The 14,969-nt window shown below is 36.0% G+C and overlaps 1 protein-coding gene across 49 annotated transcripts in view; it reads left to right on the top strand.

Moving 5' to 3' along the window:
- Positions 1-14,969, top strand: part of CAPRIN2 (caprin family member 2) — a 50,714-nt gene that overhangs the window by 10,522 nt on the left and 25,223 nt on the right. For 38 of the 49 annotated variants that reach the window (XM_039471975.2, XM_039471974.2, XM_039471954.2 and 35 more), the window contains 4 exons: positions 5,226-5,312; positions 10,952-11,190; positions 12,482-12,564; positions 14,650-14,817. In XM_039471975.2, the coding sequence (XP_039327909.2) occupies positions 5,226-5,312; positions 10,952-11,190; positions 12,482-12,564; positions 14,650-14,817 (577 nt within the window). The remainder of the gene's footprint in view (positions 1-5,225; positions 5,313-10,951; positions 11,191-12,481; positions 12,565-14,649; positions 14,818-14,969) is intronic. The other 11 variants (XM_039471976.2, XM_039471970.2, XM_039471969.2 and 8 more) reach the window with 1 other exon arrangement.

Genomic DNA, 14,969 nt, shown 5'->3' with positions numbered 1-14,969 from the left:
GGTTTTTCTTTCTTTTTTTTTTTTTTTTTTTTTTGAGAGGGAGTTTCGCTCTTGTTACCCAGGCTGGAGTGCAATGGCACGATCTCGGCTCACCGCAACCTCCGCCTCCTGGGTTCAGGCAATTCTCCTGCCTCAGCCTCCTGACTAGCTGGGATTACAGGCACGTGCCACCATGCCCAGCTAATTTTTTGTATTTTTAGTAGAGACGGGGTTTCACCATGTTGACCAGGATGGTCTCGATCTCTCGACCTCGTGATCCACCCGCCTCGGCCTCCCAAAGTGCTGGGATTACAAGCTTGAGCCACCGCGCCCGGCCGGTTATTTGGTTTTTCAAATGGTGAAAATTTTCTAAAATTTCTTGAAAACTGAGTTTTCCTTCAAGCACTGCTTCAGTTGTATTTGATTTGATACTGTATTTTCAATATTATTTGTGATCAGTTTTGTATTTTTAGTTTTTCTTCTTTAACCCAACAGATACTTATAATATCGTAAATAAAACTTGTAATGCTCCATATGGTTCTTGCAGCCTCTTTGAAGTAGTAACTCTTAAGGAATCTGTCAAGGCTAAGCTACATAAGATTTATGTTAAATTGGTAACATAGATTTCTCCTTTCAAATAGTAAAAAGAATGCCTAATAAAGTTATTTTTGGAGTCACTTTAACTTGTAACAATTTAATGTAACTTTATAATTTAAAGGATTTAAATTGTTACATTTATAACTTTAGTATGTTTGGTTCAGATCTGGATTTGAAATGGACTGCTGATATTCAAGGGAGTTCTCAAGCAATAGGCAAGGGGCACTTGCTGTCTTTGGCTCTGCCAAAGTTTTTGTTGTTAAAGAGTTAGAATTTGGTATTCATTTTTTGCTGCTAAACTGTGATCCTGTGTTATATTTAATACATCTGTAGTAAACTCAATAAATAATGTAGAGTCTTTCCTCTTTTGTAATTCCACTGCTACTGGCCTAGTCAAGGCAAGCTACCTAAACTTTATATAAGCTTCCTAGTTGATATCTTTGTCTTGAGATCTTACCTTCAACTCACCAGTCCTATTGTCTGTAGTTTCCTTTTCTTGAAACAGCTCTCAATATATGATTTCTTCCAAAGGTTTTAAATTGTTCTGAATCTTGAGTATATTTGATACTCTCTAAGATCATCTGAACTATCTTTTATTCGTTCAACAAGATATATTAAGTATGTAGGAGGTGCTGTACTTACTGTTAGGATCATAATATCTAGGGGCAAATGTGATCCTTAGATATCACATTTGTCCCCTACTGACATCTAGGAGGAAGAGTGGGAAGTAAGCAAATACAGATATGTTGGATATTAAGAAGGTGAAGTACAGGATGATAAGGGATTGTAACGTAGGATCCAACCTAGTCTACAGAGTTAAGGTCAACTTCCCTAAGAAAGGAAGAACTTCAGTTAAGACCTAAAAGATGAATGACACTTAGCCAGTGAAAGCAGGGAGGGAGGAAGAAGAGCAGAAGGCTAGGGAAATACTTGCATGTGTAAAGGTCCTGAGAAGGAACAGATTTTTGGCTTTTTACAAAGAGCCTTTTTCAGAAACTGGAAAGAAGGTCATGTGGATGGGTGATGAAACTCGAGGATATAGGTTATTGTATACCATTTGAAAATTGCTTTTTCCCAAAGGCATCAAATGGTACAGATATGTTTAAGCAGGGAACAACTACAGATTTTTACTTAAAAAAATCACTTTGATTGCAGTGTGAAGTATGGTGTGTAGATGGTTTATGGATGTAAGGAAATTAGTTTATGGATGTAAGGAAAAGAGTTGCCTGTAGTCTAGGTGAATGATTATGGGAGCCCTACTAAGGCAATGGCAGAGGGACTTGAATATAGTAGCTGAATTTGAGAGGTAAAATCAGCATGGCCTGGTAACTGGATGTAGGAGTAGAGAGGGTAGCACTGATAGTGGTTTCAGATTTCTTGCTTGAACAATGGATGGATGGCAAAGCCATTTATTAAACTTAGGAGCACGGGGCGGTACGGGGGCAGAAGGAGGTTTTGGGAGGGTGGAAGAGGATAAAGACTCAATTTTGTACTATTGATTTTATTGTGCCTGTGAGACATCTATGTCTGATACCAGGTGTGTAGGTAAATGGGTCTGGAGTGTGGAGAAGTTTAGCTGATAGAAATATCACCTGTATGACTGCTACTTGAAATCATTAGAGAAGATAAGACTGTCTTGGGTGAGATTATAGAAAGCAGAGAAGCCTAGGACAGAATCCTGAGGAATTCTGACATTTAATGTTTGAACAGTAATGGCTAAAAATAACGGAGTGCTTATTAGGGTCAGTCATCATTCTGAGTGCTTTATACATATACAGTCATTTAAATTATACAGCATTGTGAGGTAGATTCTATTACTCCTATTTTACAGGTGCTAAAAACAGGTGAGAGAAGTTAATGGAAAATTTGCTAGTAAATTAGCAGGTGGAGAAATGGAAGTTTAGTGTTAGGGAAAACAAGAATGTTTGTAGAGCAGGAGTGTGCCTTTATGTTGAAGGCTGCTGGTAAGTCAACCAAAATGAGAGCTGTAAAAGATCCATAGCTTTAAAGGATGGCATTGACAGTTGTTAACTTCATCTAAAACAGTTCTGGTGGAATGGTAGAAATGGAGTTCAGGTTGATGAGGTCTGAAGAACTGGAAACTGAAAACACTTGAAATTTGTCTAAGGCTGGAGGGAAGTAGTTGTCACAGAAGAACTTCTAATTTTTCTTATTTAGATTGGGGATGACTTGAACTCGTAAAACGCCGACTTCAGCATCAATAGAGAGTGAGCAGCTCTCTCTCTGCTAGAAGACGTTAAACAGAGAATCATAAAGTTTTGTATGAAGGCAGAATTCAGTAGGATCCGGGGCACAGGTAGAGGGGGGGTACCTTCTTCACTTAGTAAAAGAGGAAGAATGAAAGGATAGGTCTACATTAGGTGATGGAAAGTTGAGGTGGTTCCCAGCTGATGCTGCTTTTCTTGAGTCAAAGTTAATACCATTCAGGAGTGGATATGGAGGAGTATTTCTTTATAGTTTTACATCCCTCCGAGGACTGTGTATCCTGGTAATGTTATCTACTCATTCTTGTTTCTGTAGCAGGAAAATCTCTAAACCTTTTTATTATAAAATATGTGACTGAAACAATATATTCCATATACGTTATAACACATAATAAAGCAAGCACCAGAACCCACTCTCAAACAGTATGTTTCCAACAGTGTTGGGACGCCTTTCTGGTGTGGTACTTTCTCTTTCCTGTAACCATGACCCTGAACTTTTCCCTTGCTTTTAAAAGCATTTTTTTTTTTTTTCTGCCCTGAAATCTGTCGGAGTTGCTTTTTTGTACCTTATAATAAGTGGTATCATATCATGCTATACATTCTTCAGTTGCTTTTTTCACTCATTATATTTAGTATTTTTGTCTCAAGACAAGTGCCTGTATTTTATTTGGTTCTCTCATTTAGTTTTAGTCTGTAAATAAATGGATGCCTGAGGGATTTTTTTTTTTTTGTCACTGAAGAATTTTACTTTGAGGAATTGAGGAATCTTATAGGTGTTACTGACAAACTGGATAAGATTTTTTTTTTTTCAGGGTATATGTCTCTTATTAGACTATTGGATGTGCACAGGATTAACTTCATAGTTAAAAATGCTGAACTAGCCGGGCGCGGTGGCTCAAGCCTGTAATCCCAGCACTTTGGGAGGCCGAGGCGGGTGGATCACAAGGTCAAGAGATCGAGACCAACCTGGTCAACATGGTGAAACCCCGTCTCTACTAAAAATACAAAAAAAATTAGCTGGGCATGGTGGTGCGTGCCTGCAATCCCAGCTACTCAGGAGGCTGAGGCAGGAGAATTGCCTGAACCCAGGAGGCGGAGGTTGCGGTGAGTCGGGATCGTGCCATTGCACTCCAGCCTGGGTAACAAGAGCGAAACTCCGTCTCAAAAAAAAAAAAAAATGCTGAACTGTTTTCCAAAATTATTGTACCAATTTATACTAATACTGGTATTACATAGGAGTTCTTGTTGTTCCATGCCTTTATAAATATAATATCAATCTATTTTTTTAACATTATTTTAAAAATATACTTAACACAGAGTAAACCCACTCTAACTGTACATTTCAGTGTTTATAGTAAATTTGTAGAGTTACCAGACTGTTACCACAATCTCATTTTAGAGTATTCCTATAATCCTCTTTTTTGTGCCCTGATTTACTTTATATCTTTATAAATTTGTCTTTTCTGACATTTCACATAAAATGGTCTTCTGGATCTGGCTTATTTACTTAGCATAATAATTTTTAGGTTTATCCCTGTTACAGCATGTATCAGTATTTCTTTTGTTTCTATTGCTGGCTAATATTCCATTGTATGAGTGTACCACATTTTGTTTATCCATTTACCAGTTGCTGGATATTTGGATTGTTTTTGTTTTAGGCCATTATGCTGCTGTATGCATTTGCACACAAGTCTTTATGTGGACATGTTTTCATTTCTTTTGGACAGATACCTTGGAGTGGAATACTTTACTATTTTAATTGCTGAGGCTTTGTAATATGTATTTATCTGGTTGTGCAGGTTCTCCATCTTGTGTTTCAGATTGGTCTTTTCTCTTTTCCATAGAGATTTGAATTAAAGGCCCATGAAATGCTCCCTTCTTTTCTGTCAATTTTGTTCATCTGGGAAATCTTTAAAAAAAAAATTTTGCTCCTTAAAATTTCCTGTAGGACATTGCATATTGTTTGTTAGAATACTTATTTATTTTTGTCTGTTATAGGTAATTATTCTAAGTCTTTTCCACCATATTATAAATGTCTTGAGGTTGCTTGTTCATCTGTTCGATACCATCCTACTGTGTAATACGTTTGGGTAGTGAATGACTATTAACAGAGAAATCCTACTGGCTCAGTACTATTAAAACCAACAGGCTTCTCTGATCTTAGACTTTATAGATAGGGTAAAATTAGGACTCAGATTTCTAATACAAAATTGAATTTCTGGCATTAGAATTGAATTTTTAAATACAACTTAATATAACTTGTATTAATACTCTCTCCTTTTTCTTTAGGCAAGTGCTTTCTTGTGTATGTATAGTAAATAGCTATAAGGTCTTAAATCTCCTACTGTATTTAAGAAACACGTATTTTCACATATTTGTATTTAAACAGTCAGAAAATTGATATTTTCTTATCCTATTTGGTAGGAAGCAGTAGAGAAATATGAAGAAGTGCTACATAATTTGGAATTTGCCAAGGAGCTTCAGAAAACCTTTTCTGGGTTGAGCCTAGATGTGAGTATGTTTTCTTTGCTTTTCCTGAAACCAGTTTTAACCGCTGACCTTCGAGAAAATGTTTGTGTGTCAGTGTCTAATAATGGTGTTTGATTACCATTCATCTAATTTCTGCTGATATTTTATTGGGATGGAGGGTTGAGGGTAACTGTTGGAGAACTAGTTTTTTCATATTTTCATAGTCTCAAGGGGGAACACAAATGGCATATGAATATGAGACATTGTGAATAAAACAGTTATCTAATATGTTATTTAATTATAGAATTAAATCATTGAGAAAGGTAATCAAAACTTTTGAAAAGGTATATTTATTAAAAGTATTTTAGAATATAGGCTTGTAAATTTGTATAAGATAGGCTTCTTTCACATTATTTAACATATGAGACAACAGAATCAGTAGTCTTTTTGAAAGCATGAAAATTATTAACAGGAAAATTAATGACTTATGTTAAATAGAGTTAAATCTGGCCTCACTACTTGTTAGGTTCTCTGTGTTGGCAGTCCAAACTTTATCTCTGATAAATTTAATTAGTAATTAATAAGAAGTTTTAAATACTTTTTAATGAAGTATTCTTTACTTTTTCAGGATCTTAGCATTAGAAGGTCCTTTAAAGATCATGTTTCAACAATTCAGGACATTTTAAAATAAATTCATTCCTAGGGTGGAGAGCATGCCTCATAAGAAAATCTCTTCTATATTTTTGGATATTCTAATTAAAAAAAATTTTTTTAAATTATTTTTAGAGTTAAGGTCTTGGTCCCTGACCCAGCCTGGAGTGCAGTGGTGTGATCATAGTTCACTGCAGGCTTATAATCCTGGGCTGAAGGGATCTTCCTGCCTTGACCTTCCAAAGTACTGCGATTACAGGTGTGAGCAATCGCTCTAGCCTATTTTCTTTATAGTTAACTAGAATTCTCTCCTTCATTCCTCTGATATCAGAAAAATTTTTCTAGGCTGGAGACGTTTAACATCTTAATTCTTGGCTAAGAAGGATTACAAGAACGATTAGAAGTGTACTTTTGTAATGTGTAAAATTTTCTGTTTTTGTCTTTACTCAAGAGTTACCCAGTAACAATTTAGTTTTTCATTCAGGTTTCTATTTTTCTAATACATGGTATTCTTTTCTTATTTTTAGATTTAAAAAGTTAGAAAAATGCCGGGCGCGGTGGCTCAAGCCTGTAATCCCAGCACTTTGGGAGGCCGAGGCGGGTGGATCATGAGGTCGAGAGATCGAGACCATCCTGGTCAACATGGTGAAACCCCGTCTCTACTAAAAGTGCAAAAAATTAGCTGGGCATGGTGGCACGTGCCTGTAATCCCAGCTAGTCAGGAGGCTGAGGCAGGAGAATTGCCTGAGCCCAGGAGGCGGAGGTTGCGGTGAGCCGAGATCGCGCCATTGCACTCCAGCCTGGGTAACAAGGGCGAAACTCCATCTCAAAAAAAAAAAAAAAAAAAAGTTAGAAAAATGCCTACCTTGTGCCAGGCGCTTAGGCAGTTCCACTTGGTTTTTACAATAGTCTGCGAAGTTGCTATAAATAGTCCCATTCTATGGATCAGGAACCTGAGACTCAGAGCAAAAGTAACTTACTCTTTTTTAAGAAAACTTTTAGGTTTAGGAGTATTTGTATGCAGGTTTGCTATATAGGTAAACCCATGTCATAGGGATTTGTTGTATAGATTATTTTGTCACCCAGATACTAAGCCTGGGGCCTAATAGTTATTTTTTCCAATCCTATCTCTCCTCCCACCTCCACCCTCAAGTGGCTCCAGTGTGTATTGTTCCACTCCATGTGTTGATGTGTTCTCATCATTTAGCCGCCACTTATAAGTGAGAACGTGGTATTTGGTTTCTGTTCCTCAGTTTGCAAAGGATAATGGCCTCCAGCTCTATTCATGTTCCAGCAAAGGACATGATCTTGTTCTTTTTTTATGGCTGCATGATATTCCATGGTGTATATGGACCACATTTTCTTTATCTAGTCTGTCATTGATGGGCATTTAGATTGATTCCATGTCTTTGCTATTGTGAATAATGCTGTAATGAACATACACATACATGTGTCTTTATGATAGAATGATTTATATTCCTTTGGATATATATCTAGTAGTGGGATTGCTGGGTAAATGGTAGTTATGGTTTTAGCTCTTTGAAGAATCACCACACTGCTTTCCACAATTGTTAGATTAATTTACACTCTCATCAACAGTGTGTAAGCATTCCTTTTTTCTGCAACGTTGCCAGTGTCTGTCATTGTATTATTTTTTAGTGATACCCATTCTAACTGGTGTGAGATGGCATCTTGTTGTGATCTTCATTTGCATTTTTCTAATGATCAATGATGTTGAGCTTTTTTTCGTCTGCTTTTTGGCTCCATATATGTCTTTTGAAAAGTGTCCATTCATGTCCTTTGCCCATTTTTTAATGTTTATTTTTCTTGTAAATTTATTTAAGTTCCTTATAGATACTGGATTTTAGTTTTTTTTGTCAAATGCAGTTTACAAAGTTTTCTCCCATTCTGTAGGTTGTCTGTTTACTCTGTTAATGGTTTCTTTTGCTGCATAGAAGGTCTTAAGTTTAATTAGTCTAACTTGTCAGTTTTTGCTTTTATTGTGATTACTTTTGGCATATTTGTTTTGAAATTTGAAATCTTAGCCAGTTCTTATATTCAGAATGGTATTTCATAGGTTATCTTCCAGGGTTTTTATAGTTTTGGGTTTTACGTTTAAGTAAAAGGAACTAATTCAAAGTCATGTGACCAGTAAGTGGTAGAACCAAGATATGGCCCTAGGTAGTTTTTCTCTATACCATGAATATAGTGTTTTCTATTTTTTTTCCTTTGCTGCTGTAGTCTAGAGGTAGCTCCCAACTCACCAAATCTTGTTAATATCCATGAAACTAATTTTTCTTGCATGTGTTTGAGATTTACCTTCATTTTAGGTGACATGATAAAGTACTTTGGAGGTTGCCTGACTGAATCAAGACCCTAAAAGGTGCTTGGCAGTAACTTTGAGGTTTTTGTTTTTGTTTTTTCTGGTAATTTTTTGTAAGTTCCTCTTTTAAATTTTTATTTTGTCAAACATGTCCTATAATAGCCAGTTTTGCAGTTTGTGGAACATTTTCTTTTTTTACCTTCAAAGTAAAGTTGGAAGTCTTTCTTTTCGACCTTGTCACATTCTGCTTTGTCTTCATGAGATGAGCTCTGTCTCCTGGTAGGGATTCATCATTCTGAGTCTTGATTAAGAAAACCAATTCTGTCATTCAGTACTACTGATTGTGAATGGTTTACCTCTTACGTTTTCCTTTCCAAACTGGTCCTCAGCTAGAAAAAGAGAACAATGTAACCCACCTTTCTAATTTCCATCTAAAGGAGAAATTGGCTGTTGTCCATGGCTTTTCATAACATCTGATCATGATGTGGGAGACTTTCTTGATACTTAATTTTATTCAACAAAAATTTGAGGCCCTGTTATGTGTCAGGTTCTGTCCTGAGCATTAGTGAATATTGGTGAACAGTAGATGTAGTCCCTGTCATTATGGATGCAGATAAAGAAAAATAGCCAGGCACAGTGGCTTACATCTATAACCCTAGCCCTTTGGGAGGGGGAATCACTTGAGTTCGGGAGTTCGAGACCAGCCTGGGCAACATAGGGAGACTTTATCTCTATAAAAATAAAAAATAAAAAAATAATTAGGCATGATGGCATGTACTTGTGGCTCCAGCTATTCAGGAGGCTGAGGTGGGAGGATTGCTTGCATATGGGAGGTTGAAGCTTCAGTGAACCTTGATTGTGCCACTGCACCCCAGCCTGGACAGCATAATGGCACTGTGTCTCAAAAACAAACAAGAAACCCAAAATTGCTTTGATAAGGGAAGTTCAAGGTGGTATGAGCCCATATGACCACCCAATCCAACCTTGGAAGACCGGGTGAAGATAAATCTGAGATAATCATGTGGTATAATTGTCTGAAGATGCCCTGTGAATCATTTGCTTTTCCCTATACCATGATGAAACTCTGTCCAAGAGAAACCCAGTGTCTTGGAGAGCTAGGAGTGCCACCTCCATCCTCTTTTCTTCTCATACAGGATCAAAGAATCCTGTAGTTTTGGTGCTATTGATACAGTCTATGTGGAGTTCTTGGAAAAAGCCTTACTGAGCCTTTCCTATCGGAGAAAATGTGCTTGCCCATGCAACCTTCAACCAGTCTATTTCTCATTCTCAAAATTTTATCTCTATTCATTATCTTTCTGTCCCTAGCAGTAGCACAAATCAAATTTACTATGTTCCTTCCACATCCCCTAGAAAGGGATTAATTACGCTACAGTGAATGTTTTTACTGAGGTTTTTCCCCCCGAATTTTAATCTGTTAGGATTTATGAACATCTCTTTTATATAATTTAAAATATTGATGCTATATCAAAGTACTTTGACCCATCGGTAGGAAAAATCTTAATGTTTGTTTATTTTTGTATTCTAATCTTCATACCTTGCAAAATATCCAATATGATGGAAATGTTACAATCAGAAAAACTATGGGGGGAAAGACCTTTTAGGTTTCTCCATGGAAAGATAATACTTTTTAGTTAAATGGCAAGCCACTTCTGGGACCCATGAATATTATGTCAGACCTTTAAGGTATTATAGTTCTGAGCTTTAGGGTAGATCCAAGGTTGCTCAATCTACATACACAAATTTTTGGAGGGAAAACTTTTTTTTTTTGAGACAGGATCTCACTCTGTTGCCCAGGCTGGAGTGTAGTGGCACTCTCACTACTCACTGCAGGCTTGACCTCCAAGGACCAAGCCATCTGTCTCCCACAGCCTCCTGAGTAGCTGGAACTATAGACACACACACACCATGCCCAGCTAATTTTTGTAATTTTTGTAGAGGGAGGGTTTTGCCATATTGCCCAGGCTGGTTTTGAATTCCTGAGTTCAAGTGATCTACCTTCTTCGGATTCCTGAAGGGCTGAGATTACAGTTGTGCACCACTGTGCTAGGCCTGAAGAAAAACCTAAGTTCCATTAATTTTCTGTATCTACTATCAGCTAAAATTGGAGGATATAGCTCCATCCAGACTGACGGAGCAAATTTTTATTTAAAAAATGTTTAATTTTACTTCTTAAAAAAAGTAACACGTTTGCTCTGGCTGGTTTTTGGCATTACATTTGGAAGACATTATGTCTGTTAGCTTTTCAATTCCTTATGCTATCTTTGGTTGACGGAAAACTGACCATTTTAGTTTGAATATTTTTTCCCTTGGAATATGAGATTTTAAAAAAACCTGAAAGGTCCAAAAAGGATTGATATATATAAATGTGGAAGAGTAAAATGTTGAAATGAATATGGATATCAATGATTCGGACTTTGCTTTCATCATGGTGATCTTAGAGGTACTAGACATTCTGGATTTGGGAGTCAGATATTTGGACACCCTTGGCTCTGGTTACCTGCAACAAACCAGTTTATTACTCAGTGACTTATTTAGCTCAAAAAGGAGACAGACTAAACTGGTAGTGTGACAGTCATGTAATTTATCATCTAATCTCAGCACTTTTGGGTTTAGACTTTGTAGAACATGTATTGCTTATATGGGATGGTAGAGAATTGTTACCTTAATTAGCCATTTGTTTTAACAGCTACTAAAAGCGCAGAAGAAGGCCCAGAGAAGGGAGCACATGCTAAAACTTGAGGCTGAGAAGAAAAAGCTTCGAACTATACTTCAAGTTCAGTATGTATTACAGAACTTGACACAGGAACATGTACAAAAAGACTTCAAAGGGGGTTTGAATGGTGCAGTGTATTTGCCTTCAAAAGAACTTGACTACCTCATTAAGTTTTCAAAACTGACCTGCCCTGAAAGAAATGAAAGTCTGAGGTAAGCTAATGAAAAGACTTTCCTGAAATGGAACACTGGACACTTTAGCTTTTTAGGGGTGTGTATTGTGTGTGTGTGTGTGTGTGTGTGTGTGTGTGTGTGTGAGAGAGAGAGAGAGAGACTGTGTGTGTGTGTGTGTGTGTGTGTGTGTGTGTGTGTAGAGAGAGAGAGAAATTAAGAAAGCAATAATTTGATTCAGTATGGGAAACCTTGACTGGCTCAGACTCTGACAGGGTTGACGGATTGTCTGGAAGGAAAGTAAATTTGAATGGTCTCATTAACATACTTCTTTATTGTAATACTGATTTTTTAAAAAAGATGTTTGAGCATCACATTTTAATCCTGTACAATTATAATATCGTATCTATTTCTAAAACTTTTAAAATAATTTTCTCGGAGTAGCCTTCTTACTCCTGCTATGCTTAAGTAAAGGTAAATAAGATTTAACTTGGCCAGTATCGTTAAACTTTCAAAGTAAAAATTATTTGGTATTCTTATTATGCTGTGAATAACTACTGAGAAATACATTTAATAGTTTAAAATACAAAACCTGCAAATTGGGGCTGTCTGATTTTTCTCCCTCACAGTGATCCATTGCTCTCTTTGCTTTGATGGAGTAAATCAGCTAGGAGACAGACACTGTGCTCTTGCTTTGTTAGATGCAGGCTGTTCCAGCTTCATATTTATCAGCCATGCTAAAGTAGAGTCATTTCAATGGGTACTAGAAATCGGTCTCTAATCAGAAAGAAGCCTAATAGAACTCTTAATTACCTATGTATAGCCATATATTTTTTTCATTCTCATGCTGATATTCTACTCCATCATCATTATCTATACATTGCTTCCTCCACTTTTGTGGGTTCAGGGAATGTAGCTTCACTTTAATATATGAAATGTGAGCAAAATGTAATTTGCTAAAGAAGCTGCTTTCTTTAAAGTCAAGTGCGGCTCTTAATGTTTCCATTTCACTGTTCTTTTATTTAGGGAATACACCTAATAACTAATGATACTGCATTGGCAGCTTTAAATACTTTTTGGTCTAGTCTTTAATAGTTTTATTTGGCAAAATCCATATTTTAGTTGTTTTAAGGAAATATTCTTACATTTGAAATCCTTCAACAGGCATTTAGTCACCTTGTATACATTTGAATTTTTTATTTCCAAAGAGCAAAAAGACAAAATTAACATTTGAATGTCTTGTCTGTTAATGGGTTATATTGCATAAATTGTACTGCTCCATATATATGTACTTCTAAAGCCACTTTGTTCTGCTGCTGCTTTTCCTTGTCAGTGTTGAAGACCAGATGGAGCAGTCATCCTTGTACTTTTGGGACCTTTTGGAAGGTAGTGAGAAAGCAGTGGTAGGAACGACATGTGAGTTTTCTCTACTCTGGACTTATGCAGTAAATACTAAACTTTATGTCTAGAAGTTTAGTATGATATTGAGGGTCTAAACTGTGTCAGTCCATCAGAACTTACATGTCTGACAATATTATATTCATTGGGAGAATGATCCCTTTGTTTAGTTCTGTTAAAAGCAGCTCTTGTATAACCCTATTCACTAAAATGCAATTCAAGGAGAGTTTTGAAGTGGCAAGTCAATATGATTTGGAAAGAGAGCTAAGTGCTGGCTTCAACACTAGCTTGATCATTTTGGGGTTCCGTTTTCTATTCTGCGTGGTAGTACCTGTTCTATTTAAGAGTTTTAAATTCATACATTGTTAACATTAAGGCTTATCTACCACATCAGTGTAAGAATATATGAATGATTTTATAGTCTATTGAAAAACATTGTTGTCTATTGTTCTGGAATTGGTCTATGGAAAGAGAGTTCTTTTGGCTTCCTAAATAGACTTTGGCCAGTGACCAAATACAGATGACTGGACATAAAGCACATAGCTTTGTGTACTAGCTTAGAATAATGAAGACGTATTAAATGGTAGTAAATATTTTAGTTATTAGCGATTGCTTCCTTTTTAAAAAAATATCCAAGTATCTATAACTATCTTAAGATTTCTAAGTTCGTTCAAGCTTAAATCAAAATTAAAAATGTATTTCTTGGTTAGAATGCAAAATGAGTATAGAAAATAGTTTGGCACTATGTTAATAAAATGAAGCATAGACTTATTAACGCTGAGCAATTGGTCTTCTAGTATCTAAGATAAATGAAGACATGTTCATATAAGTACTTGTACACAAATGTTCATACAAGCTTTATTCAGCTGATAAACTGATAAAATGTGGAATATCCATACAGTGGAATCTATTCACCAATAAAAAAGGGACAGAACTATTGATACACGTAACAACGTGGATGAATCTCAAAATAATTATGCTGAGTGAAAGAAGCCAGACATAAAATGAGTACATATTGTATGATTTCATTTATATGAAATTCTAGAAAAGGCATTATGGAATGATAGTGGGTTACTGGTTTTTCGAGGAGTCAAGGGAGGTGATTAATTGCAAAAGCGGGGTAGTAAGAACTTTTTGGGTTAATGAAAATGCCTACATCATGGTTCTGGTGGTAACATAACTAAATATCTGTTAAAACTATATAGTTTAAGTAGGTGAATTTTGCTTGTAAATTATATCTGAAAGCTGATATTTTTTAAAAAAGAAAGATTTATGTCATAGTACTCCTATGAAAGGAATAATAAGACTGAAATGAAGTACAGAGCTCTACTTAGCTTGGGATTATGTTTCTAATGGATATTTAAAATAAAATAACTTTAGACCTATTTGTAGTATAGTGACCTTAGCATCATTTTAATGTTTTTCTTGATTATCAAATGGTCATGTGGTAGGAATGACAAACAGCATAACTTGAGTAAAATCTTCATGATGGAATTTTGTAGTTTAAAAATATTTCAGAGTTTGTACAAGATAGGGTTTTCTAAAAGATTAATAGTATTAGTAATCTAATAGAGATTGTCCAATATAGGATTTTTTTTTTAACCCTATCTAATAGGTAGATTTTGAGGAACTGACTTTTACTCCTCTAAAGCCTTAATTACCTGGGGAAGATAGAGTGGTTGCTAGTTGTGATGTCTTGGGAGCAGATAGGAAAAATGACTTATTTCTCATCTCAGGGAATAGATGTGTGCTTTTGTGACATATTTGATGAGGATATCTGATTTTTAGTCATTTTTCAAATGGTAGAAATGGAGGTCCAGAGAAACTTAAGTGACTTGCTGAACTTTTGAGATTCTGATCTTGTTAAAATCATATTGATTCAGCATAAAGATGGACTGCATATTTACTCTTCATGGTACTGACAGGTTCTCCAGTCAGTACCATGACAATGTGAACCGTTGTAAACTATTGTAATGACGTACTATGTACATCAATGTAAACTATTGTGATGATGTACTACATCTAGGATGAAATTAGGATTTCTGTTCCTAGTAATTTTCAGTGAGGTCATGTGATAACTAAGTCTTAATCACTCTTTCTTAGACAAACACATGAAAGATCTACTGTCTAAATTGCTGAACTCAGGCTATTTTGAAAGTATCCCAGTTCCCAAAAATGCCAAGGAAAAAGAAGTACCACTGGAGGAAGAAATGCTAACACAGTCAGAAAAAAACCCACAATTATCGAAGACTGAATCTGTCAAAGAGCCAGGTTTGTTGTGACCTCTGAAAATCCTTATAGTGGTTGCATTTTTTAATACCCCAAATGAGTCACATATTGTGCAGTGATTGCCTTATTTTGATTGGTTAGTTCTACATACATGGAAATCTTTACTTACTGCAGGATAAACCTAGGTTTATAAA

Source organism: Saimiri boliviensis, chromosome 7 (assembly GCF_048565385.1).
Source record: "Saimiri boliviensis isolate mSaiBol1 chromosome 7, mSaiBol1.pri, whole genome shotgun sequence".
NCBI lineage: Eukaryota > Metazoa > Chordata > Mammalia > Primates > Cebidae > Saimiri > Saimiri boliviensis.
The sequence above is the reverse complement of the archived record's forward strand: the minus strand, read 5'-3'. Positions and strand labels throughout refer to the sequence as shown.